General features: G+C 42.2%; 1 protein-coding gene across 1 annotated transcript; it reads left to right on the forward strand.

Moving 5' to 3' along the window:
- The first annotated feature begins 1,218 nt into the window (after positions 1–1,218).
- gpr17 (G protein-coupled receptor 17) lies at positions 1,219–7,243 on the forward strand. The gene is made up of 2 exons (XM_080506818.1): positions 1,219–1,229; positions 5,239–7,243. The coding sequence occupies exon 2, from the start codon at positions 5,247–5,249 to the stop codon at positions 6,255–6,257; it is 1,011 nt and encodes a 336-aa protein (XP_080362944.1). The 5' UTR covers positions 1,219–1,229; positions 5,239–5,246; the 3' UTR covers positions 6,258–7,243.
- The last annotated feature ends 4,121 nt before the right edge of the window (positions 7,244–11,364 follow it).

Genomic DNA, 11,364 nt, shown 5'->3' on the forward strand with positions numbered 1-11,364 from the left:
ACTTGGAAAGGTAGCATTGTCCTTTAAAAATAGAGGTTCTCAGTTTCAATAAATTCTTGTTTTTGGGGAGGGATAAACTGAACTGAACACCTCCGGCAGTACCAACACTGATATATTTATGATCTGGAGTACTCAGACAGGGTGATGTTTACGCTTCGGGGTGACAAGACGATCAGCAGACACAGTGGAGAAGCAGAACAAAAGTAAAGTTGTGAGGGGGTGGGTGGGTGGGTGTGGGGGGGGGGGGGGGGACGGGACGGGGGGACGCCCCAATTAGCAGTTGGCAGTAGATTAACAGAGCAGCGATGTCAAAGCTTCTCACATACATAGAAGCTTCATTCACGTCTTCTGAAATGCATTTGCATATCGATGATAGTGAACAGAGAAAGAGGCGATGTGTCTGACACACAGCTGTGAAGTCCGTGTATGAAAGAAATATTATCCCCCTCTGCCAGCGGGTCCTCTCTCCACATCTGTCCCATGGCTATGTGACTGATTATTTTGGGCATTCCAATTCAAGATGCCCCCAGGAGGCAAGACAGCAACAAGGGCCTCTGTTCCCTGGAGCACACATCCCCCTCCTCTGTTTTTTTTTTTTTTTTTTTTTGGCACTCCTATAGTGCACAGGGGGCCCTCTTTAGAACTCAATAGACCTTGGACAAAAGATCATCTCTGAGACTTGTAGTCATAAACTTCTCAATTAACAGCACAGTCCAGCGTCTATCGAGTAGTGGGAGGGTGCAAGTTCACGTTAAAGACGCCCGCAGCACCACGAGGCCCGGTTTCCATGGAGTCATACCCGACAACTCGTAGCGACTGAGGCATGCCATTCTTCTTTCCCGCTGCTAGAATGCGACGCTTATTCTGACTCAGGCTATTGTGGAGCACACAAGTGGCTCTCTGAGGAGAAAGGGATGGAGACAGAAAGGGAGGGGTCAGGGTTCAAAGGAAAGGGCTCCCATCGGGACTCCCTTGTCTGTTATCAATTTTGTTGAGACACAAAAAGAGCTACAGTCTCATTCCCGAGGACATCTTGAGGGAGAGAAAAGGAGGGAGGGGGGGGGGGGGGTTATTGGACGGCGTTCTTTATGTCAGAGCGCAAGTTCTTCCACAGAGTGGCAGACGATCTCTCAGACGGCGCTCAGCTCCTCACACAGCTTGCTGCTCCCGCACTGACTGCTGGCCGGTTTGTCTCCAGGCAGAATAACTTTTCCTCTCAGGAGCTTGGGGTAAGTGCTCTTTGTTTGCAACGTTTGCTCCTGTTGTGACTAAACTGTGAATGGAGCTGAATGCAAAGAGAAAGAATGCAGAGATTGGTCAGTGATGGTTGATTGATAGAAGAATGGATATTTACATTTGTGCTGACACTTCATGAAGTTAAACTGAGGCTGAAGTTTGGACTTCGGGCAGGTTAACATTTCCACTGACATTTCTAAAAGTTTCATACTGATAATATAGAGAAGAATCTGCCATCTGTCACCTTCTTATCTGTAAAGATTTCATCAACTGCCTTCAAATCATGAGTTAATTAAACCCGATTCTCAATTTATTATGTTGTTCAAACAAGTATAAAATTCATTAGGTGTTTGTTGGCTTCAGTCAGTTTGTGTTGTGGCAACTTGGAAACAAGATTGTGCAACTTGAGAGGGCTTTTTTTTTGTTGTAATCAACACAACTTGGTGAACTTTATGTATGGAGTTGATTCCAGTTTTTGTGTATCCTCAAATTGATATTCCACTGCTAAGAAGCTGTGATATATGTGCAAACATTTTTTTAAATTATTAGCATAACTGACTAAACATTATAAGGAATGTTATTATGCTGAGTCGGATTTTTCTTCTTTAAGTGCAGATGATTGAACATCCTGTGGACTCATTTAATCCTGTTACTACATTTCAACATGTACTGTATTCCAGTTAAAAGAAAGAGATAAGACTGCACAGCTGCCAGTACAGTCACAAGCCAGGATGCTCAGCCTCCTCTTCCCCTGCTCACGCCTCCACTGATCTGCTTAATCAGATTGCTGCGATGAAGGCGCGTTTTGGGATCGTCTCCCTGTGGGATTACCCCTCAGAGATCCGTGTTTATGAAAGCTTTTCAATTCAAATGTTCCACTCCTGGTTTGTTATCCCTGTTGAAACCACCCTTTTTCGTCAGCTGTTTTGAGGGAGAAGGGGAGGAGGACTTTGTGCTTCCTGAATGCTTAGAGTCTGAGCCTTTCTTGAATGAGAAGCCTTCCTTGTGGCTCTCACTGAAAAGAGCCACATGCCACTGCCGCCACATCTGGTCGGTTCTGGCCTGGCTACTGAGCTGATGAAGCTTAGATTTAGCCCAGTCAGGCAGGAGCAGCCAATCCTTTAGCTGCCTTTTGTTTGGGAGTCTTGCATTTGTGCAACAGGATGTGATGTCACGTTAGCGCTCAGTGTGCATTCTGCATGGAAACCTTCCATCTGATTTGGAGGCGTGAGACTCTTCCGAGATACACATGTTGCAGTGTTGGTGTTGGATCAATCACACATAGCAAAGGAAGAGAGGAGCCTTGCCTGAGATTAATTAATGTCAGGCTGTGCTCTTCCCTCTTCTGTGATTCCTATGTATAGATGTCAGGTTAAAGCAACAAAGAAAAAAAAAACAGACAAGAGAAAGAGGAGTGGAGCACTGGAGTGGGTGGTTATTTTTAAGGTGTGTCTGAATAGTTGGGGAAAATATGCAGTCCTCAGAGTTCTGTTAGTACGAGTACAAGTCAACTTTATTCTTCGCATTAAACCTTTATACAGCATTGGACAAAGAGACTAAAAACTGCATTCAGTAGTAGATACTTTTGAGTAACCACAATGAAGCTGACCAGAAAATTGTATTTTCTTTTCTTATTATGACTTTGAATAACAATGTGACTGTTTCCTCTTATCCTGCGTACATGTCTGGTATTTGACACATTCCCCCCATTAAACATTAACTGTGGACACAAGTGCTTTGGCACCAGGTTTGGCACCACAAACTTGGACATTGAGGCCAGAAAAAGAAGCGGGCCAATATTTTTGAAACTGTTATAATGTTGAAGTTGTGAAAACTTTCTTTACAAGCAAAATGTACTTATTAAACCATTTAAAATGCAAAATACATGCAGCATGCAAAATAGTTTTGTTCTGCAACTGCACATATAAGTTTGACATATTTTCATTTACGTTTTGAGTTTTAATAGATATATATGCAGAAACACATTTATCCTGGTTTAGAAGAGGAGTAAGGTTGTGCTCTGTCCAAAACATCAAGCATATGCTTATCCCTGAAAACGCTTTTCTCTCCAGCTCATTTTATACAGATTTGTTGTTGTTGTTGTTGTTGTTCCTAAGCCAAACAAAGCCTGACAAATCTTTGATTTCCCCTCTCATGAAAAGGATAATATAATATGTGATTATTGCATCTTTTAATGCATTTGCAGAAAAATAAACACAGGCAGTGGTGAGTCAATGTGATGTTTCAGCTATCAGGGATTTTATAGTTTTCAGAAAGATAATCGTTACAAACAGGGCAAAAAACAAACTGGAGTGACTCATTATACTATTATTATACGTGATGTATTGAGGCAGGTTGTACTCGTTGGTTAGTTTACCAACTATGTCAATATACTGACAGCACAATATACACCAATGCTTATAATTGTGACTGATAACTTCAAGTTATTACACATATACTTCACAAACTGTAGCTTGTGCAATAGGCCCAGTATATTATTCTTCCCTGAGATTCACATCCAGGCCAGTTTGAAATATTCAAACTACAAGAGCACATATAGTGCAGAAAAAGATTGAGTTGTGACTTCAGTATGTGTTTGTGAAGAAGATATTATTTTCTTTGAAGATTTGACATGCATTGTTACCTGTTGTTTAGACAGTGACATTATGTGTGGATGAAGTTGAACTGAGATCTAAAAACAACTGAATCACATCAACTGGACTTGGTCTTATGTTTATAAGCTGTTTCACTTCTTATCCAGGAAGATTCACCAGTTCATGATTCATCAGTCCAATCCAAAAGTGGGGACTTCGGCTATTTTCATTCATTGGTCAAGGTTTCTAATGGTAAAGAGCCATAGAATCCAGACTGGGGCTCATTGATACGTTAATGTGTTTTAATGACCTTGTTGTGGCCCGGGAGTCACATGAGGTCACATGGGGTTCAAAAGACATTCAGTGTGATTGACCATGACCCTCATGACACTCTTGACCCTTTGACGTGCCATGAGAAAATTTGTTGTCTTTCATGTGAGCATTCAAAGAACTACTTTGGACTTTGAACTCTCTGGGTTTTTTAATTGTTGTACTAAAAGTACTTGGCTCAAATCACAATTCTGATTTCGTCTTAAAGGTGTACAGGAGGATTTTCCCGAATTTTAGGAAAGAACCGCCCTCTCCACCTTTTGCAAAAATGCACATGCGCAACGCTCTACCTGCTCCCGAGACGGAACTCCTACTAAAACGTCTGCGAGAGACGTGCACGAGCCCAGTTCTCCTCGTGCACGCTCTGTTTACAAGTCGGCGTCGCTCATATCGCTCACACAAGCTCACCGTAATAACTACTGACAATGCAAATTACAAAACAAACTAATCAACCCTGGAAAGTTACAATATAGACGTAGATCACTTTTACTGGAAGTGATTTGAAATGGATTTTTCCAAATAGAAGCCAAACTTTACCTGTGGAGTAGAAACTTGGCGACTGAAGCGTCAGTGGGAAGCCCAACCTGGGCTTTCAGCGCCATCGTGTGAAACAATCTCCCAAAAACACTCTGGTCTTGTTTCTCTCTTCCGAAGCCTTTCTCTTCTTCTCATACACTTCGAAGACACTCTTTCTCTAGCGACCCTCTGCCATTTTCAAAGTACCCGGTGAGAACTGCGAGCTCGCTGAAGGCGTAGCTCACCATAGACACCTGAAAGCGCGCATGCGCAGAAAGTGAAAACTAATAGATCCACGCTACCCAGGGACGAGCACGTACGACGGCCTTATGTCACCAGAATGATTGACAATTGGGAGGACCAATAGTCTTGATGATCCACCCGGAAGTATAACATCCTCCACTGTGAGATTAATAAAGGCGATCTTATCTTATCCTGTACACCTTTAAGGATGTAATGTATGATCTGGAAGCAGGTGGGGTGTAAAGAAGTTTGTAAGTCTGGTTTAGCTTTAAAAAGTACTTTTCAAAGTTAACTCTGAACATTGTCTCTGTTTCCACAGCAGTCAAGATGGAATCTGCAACTTCAGGGCTGCCATCCAATCAGTCACTGAAGAGCTGTGCGCCGGCAGATGCGACCGTGGAGAACCAGCTCTTTGGATGGTACTACATGGTGGTATTCATCCTGGCGCTGAGCGGTAACAGTTTGGCTCTCTGGATCTTCTCTCACCAGCGCGGGGTTTCTTCGCCAGCCAATGTCTTTCTGATTCACCTGGCTGTAGCTGACTTGTCCTACGTGATAATCCTACCACTCAGGGCCGTATACCATTTCACTGGAGGGCACTGGCCCTTTGGCGAGGTGCCCTGCAGAGTGGTCGGCTTCCTGTTCTATGTTAACATGTACGCCAGCCTTTACTTCCTGGCCTGCGTGGCGGGGGATCGCTACCTTGCCGTGGTGCATGCCGTCAGGTCGTTGAAGGTTCGCCAAGGCCGCTATGCTCACATCATCAGCTTCTCTCTGTGGACCTTGGTGACCATCTCCATGGCGCCGCTGCTTGTGACCCATCAGACTGTGCAGGTGGACAACACCACCATGTGTCTGCAGCTGTACAGAGAGAAGGCGTCACGCAACGCACTGATCTCGCTGGCCGTGGCCTTCACGCCACCTTTCCTGGCGACCTTGTCCTTCTACCTCCTCATCATTTATAGCCTACACCGTGGCTCCCGGTTGGAGCCAGCCCTCAAGCTGAGGGCCCTGCGCACCATCGGCCTGGTCATGCTCATCTACGTGGTCTGTTTCCTGCCTTATCACATGAGCAGGGCCACCTTCATCCTGGGATACAACCATCCTGGCATTTCCTGCCAGACACGCCAGGGCCTGAGTCTGGCCAACCGTCTCACCTCCTCCCTCACCTGTCTGAACGGTGCCATGGACCCCCTGGTCTATCTGTTCGGCGCCGAGAAATTCCGCAGCACGCTAAGGCGATTGTTTTGCAAGGACAAGGGTGGGACGTCAGCAGCCACCAGCGGGGAGTTAAAGGGAACGCACGAGAGCTCTATAAGCGCCAAGTCTGAGTTCTGAGGCGAAGGAAAATGGAGCAAGAAGTCCATGGAAACAAAATCTGTTGGCATGTGACATCGTGTCTGAGTAAAGCAAGTTATCAGGACAAGAAATGTTGCTCATTCTTCAACAGACTGTCAATTATCAGACAAAGAAGTTGTGCTGGTCAACGATTCCCATGAAGCATCACCATCATTGTTGTCGTGTATTGTGGGTTGATCCCATGATACATTTTTATTAGTTGAACTGGTTACATTGGACTGTACTATTAATGGATGTAAACACTTCCAGACTTTTTACTTTTTTCTTTTTCTTTGAAGCATGCAAACATACATGACTTCCTATAACTTAATATCTATTCTGTCATTTCTTTACCATTATAATCACTACTAAACTCCTCACCTTTTCTGTCACTATTATCTATTAATTAATCAGAGGGATTATGAGAATTCCAGTTTACTTCTTTGTGTTCTCTGCCTGAGTGACTGTTTGGGTTTCAGTTGTCTCTGATTGGTTGGTACAACCCTGGGATTTGTGCCATTGGTGTCTGGCCATTCTCTTATATAAAGTGATAATGTTTACACGGTGGGCTCGGGTTGGATTTTCACTCATTTGTTCCAGATCAGGTTCAAATTGGTTGATCTTTCTTTGCTTACTATTATATGCACTTAAGTTTATCATTATTGTTTTGTGCTGTAAGCATATGTTGGCTTCAAAGTGCCAAATGACATGTTACTGTAAATGCAGTATATGTTGAACCTGTAGGAACTATAATCAGTTTGGTGTTTCCAGTATATCCCGTAGTTAGGTTTACACCACATGCTTACATGTGATTTCAGCACGAATAGCAAATGTTAGCAAGCTAAAATGCCAAACGATGATGCTAAGCATGTTAAATATGTTTGAATTGTCATATTCTTTGGATGGACTCATTTTCTGAATTGTTTCTATAAATATTTTATAGTTTGTACAGCATGTTTTTACCAAATCTCACAGTATTCCTTTAATAAAACCACTGATTATCATGTTTTAGTGTCTGAATTGTACACGAAGTAGCAGAGACATTTATCTATATGCAGCACTTCTGAAATTTCATAAAGCAACAAAGAAGTTTCTTCTCCTATGATGAAGTCTATTAATATGTAAACTGTCCAAACGGATGGTACCCTTGAAGCTAACACCTTTGTGGCTATTTCAACAAAACACTCGTGAAAAGTTTCTATTTGTTTTTAGGTTGTTTCAGGGAATCTTGCTATTTGACAAACTAAAGTCTATGATATATTTTGTTCAGAAAGACAATTTTCATTTTGCCTCGTCAAGCTTATTGATCTTATAATCGTAAAGCAAGCTGAATTGTTGAGCTCAATGCAAAATTTCCTGTTGAAAGTTTGCATAATTTTTATACCTGTCACAGTCATGGTTCTACATTCCTCAGGTCCAAGAACTAAAAGTGCCAAAGGACCCCATTGAAACTGCTCAGATTGTTATTGTTATTGTTATTATACTTTCTTAACTATGGGAAATCGCAACTTTGAGGGCTTAAACATACTTGATTTTTGGAAAACACTTTGCAAATTCATCAGACCCAATGAAAATTTTGAAAATTAGTGGGAATTACATTTTCACCTCGAACTACAAAATTCAGTACAGATATGTAAACACCCCAAGACGCACAAAAAGTGTTCCACCCACATACTGAAATTACCAGAAGTCGTCCATTTCAAAAATATGGCATAATCTTAAACAGCAAAGTAGTTCAAGGAAGTAATTCTGATTTACTTGCATGGTGATAGAAAAGTTTGAGGGCGTGGCCCAACTTGCTACAAAACATGGCTTAATAGCGTCCAACTTCACACATTGAATAGTAAATGGACTTCACCTATACAACGCCGTACACCCAGTGATGCTGGCAGCATGTTAATATTGCGTTATTCTCATATGACCACTTTTTCGGTAAAAGTAATTTCCTCCAAACTGACACAAACACATGCAGTGCATGCATGCACTCTGCATGCTCACCTGACCTCCACTCTCAGCCAATCACAGGCCAACCTGCTCTAAGGGTGCGTTTATGTAGCACAAAAGAATTGGAACCAACCATCGTCATCAATAAACCTTAACATTGCAATAAGCCAATCCTTTTTTTAAATTCATTAATCAATGAAAGACTTTATTTCTCCCAGGGGGGGGGCAATTAAAAGGTCGCCGCGAGCTGGCAGTGTAAATAAATAAATAGATAAGTAGTTCAACAACAGACTACATCTCTGGGTAAATAAATAGCAGTAATAGTAAAAATGTGATAATAAAAGTGTGAATCAGATATAAATACAACAAAGAATGACAGTCAAAGGTTAAATATGTATAAACATGGTGCCCATGTTGTCGGCAGGTGCTGAAAGTAATAAAAAAAGTACTTGTAATCTAACTTAGTTACTATTAAAAACAAGTAATCAGTGAAGTAACTTTTTAAAGGAGTAGCTAGTAATCTGATTACTTCTTTAAGGTAACTGTGGCAACACTGCCTCCAAAAGCGCCTTACATAGTTCATCACATTCACACATCAATGGAGGCTGAAGCCACGCAAGGCGCTGTCACTCCAATGGGAGCCGTTTTGGGGTTCAGGGTCTTGCACAAGGACACTTGAGCAAGTGGACAAGTGGAGATGGGAAATTAACCTGCAACCTTCTGATATGGGGACCACCGCTCTACCACCCGAGCCATGCCACCCCATAATCAGAATCAGAGTACAGCCCTCATCAACACCACATGATGACTCTTATTCATAGAGTCATTTCAAGTTGTGGCCTTATCAATGCTCGCCGTGGAACCGGAAGTGTGATGTAAATTACGATCATCAGCCATAACGCCACCTGCTGCAAAAAGGAAGTACAGTCTACATAACCTGTCCATTCAGGCCCGCCGCTCCCTACACGCAGAACACGCGCTGTGCGTAGGGCCCCGCGATCCATTGGGGGGCCCCATTTTGCGCAAGTGAATTGAATTTCCCTCGGGATCAATAAAGTATAGTCATTCTCTGTAAATGCGCATTCTCTGCAAATTATTATTATTATTATTATGTTATTGGAAGGGGGCCCCCAAAATAAAATCCTGCTTCGGGCCCCCACTTGGCCAGGGGCGGCCCTGTGTCCATGGCCGACTGACCCCAAATTTCACGCTTCATTAGACGACATACAAACAGACTGACACTCTCTGCTGCCTGCAGCCTTAATATTATTGATCCTCTTTACATGTAACACGTTTCATTTACTTCAAACTTATTGACAGCAATGTCTTCTCATATATTACATGGTGCAAGAAATGCTGGGAAATACAAATCCTTATTTATATACATATATATATATATATATATATATATATATATACCTTTGACTGCCGTAGTAATCGGAGCCCTCGGGGCAGTAACCCCCAAACTGGAGGAGTGGCTCCAGCAGATCCCTGGAACAACCTCGGACATCTCAGTCCAGAAAAGTGCAGTACTTGGAACAGCAAAGATACTGCGCAGGACCCTCAAGCTCCCAGGCCTCTGGTAGAGGACCAGGACCCTCAAGCTCCCAGGCCTCTGGTAGAGGACCAGGACCCTCAAGCTCCCAGGCCTCTGGTAGAGGACCAGGACCCTCAAGCTCCCAGGCCTCTGGTAGAGGACCAGGACCCTCAAGCTCCCCGGCCTCTGGTAGAGGACCCGAGCTTGGAATAGAAAAACAGGTGACCGCCCGCGGAGGGCGAGAGGGGAATTTATATATATATATATATATATATATATAAACTCAATGTTATGTCAGAAAATGGCAGTCTCTGTCTTTCTAAAAACGAACTGATGTTAAGTAGAACAATACCATATGGGCAGGTATATAAAAGCGTGTTGGTAGCTTCATAGTCTGCTTTTAAAGTTTCATAAAAGCTTTCAAAGGTCACAAGTGGGGTACATACTCAACAAAAAATGACCATCTGTTGTGCTTGTGCTCACATTGTATAATTTTTCACACAAATCCCTAAAACACACATCAAAAATCTAATTATTTCAGGAACAATTTCTAATTTCACACAAACCCTTGTTAAGTGTCTCGTGTGGCCATATTTAAGTAGTAAATGAGTACATTTTAATTTGTTTGTGCTTGACAAATCTTTGTATATATATTATTGATCATTATTCAACTTCTTAACTCACATATTTTAAGCTTTTCTCTTGCACTATTGTGTGGTCTGTTTTTACTAAGTGTTTGTTTCACGCAATGTAAATCACAAAAATAGATTTCAAAATATGCGCTTTTTTACAAGTTTTCTTGTACATAGTTGTTTCTCCACTGTGTTAAACTGTTCAGAATGCCCACATTTGGATCTTTATGACAATGACCCCCCTTTATGACAAAATTGACCACAATTTTGCTTGTTTTTCTGTACTGTTAAATCTGCTTCCATAAAAGTGACATGAGCTGAAATGTGTCATTTCACATCCTGCCAGTGAGAGGTTTTATTAAACATGGTGAAAAGAGGTGAATCCGTCTCTAAACCCACAAGGAAACGTGTCAACAAGCAATTTTCTGTTCACATCATGTGACCCATGTTGTGGTTTTGTGTGCAGCGTTATTCTCCTCCTCTTGTTTCTGCAAGACTTCCTGTCCATCACATGAGCACGGTGAGCCACAGAAACCCTGTACTTCCTGACTACGTATATTTTAGATTATAAAGAACTCGCAGCTCTCATTATTCATGTGACAAAACTAAATACATTTACACACAGAGGTTTTCTAGGTGGATGTTTAATTCTAGGTCAAAAGACAAAGACGGCATCGGCATTTAAAAATGTATCTGCAGGTCAGCGAAGCCTCTTGACTTGTGAGTTTTTCTCACAAAACTTTCGATTTGTTGGCTGTAATAACTGAAAGAGGCATCGCTGTCAGCTTTTTCCTACTTCTCCCTTTTACATTCAATTCTATTTTTGTGACTCTCCAAAAACACAGTGCATTGACAAGTGACTTCACTGAAGCTGAGGATTTTGTGTGTTGGTTAATCAGTAAAGTGAGAACTATTTCCACTGTGCAAACGTAAGTCTGCATTTTCATTTTAGAGCTCTTTGGATCTGTCAGAGAGGAGGCATCGAGGCCCGCCT

The sequence above is a fragment of the Blennius ocellaris genome, assembly GCF_963422515.1.
Source record: "Blennius ocellaris genome assembly, chromosome: 12".
In the NCBI taxonomy this organism is placed as follows: Eukaryota; Metazoa; Chordata; class Actinopteri; order Blenniiformes; family Blenniidae; genus Blennius; species Blennius ocellaris.

What these genes read in the sequence shown, in the direction of transcription:
- gpr17 (XM_080506818.1), top strand. Translation starts at nt 5,247, where the DNA reads ATGGAATCTGCAACTTCAGGGCTGCCATCCAATCAGTCACTGAAGAGC.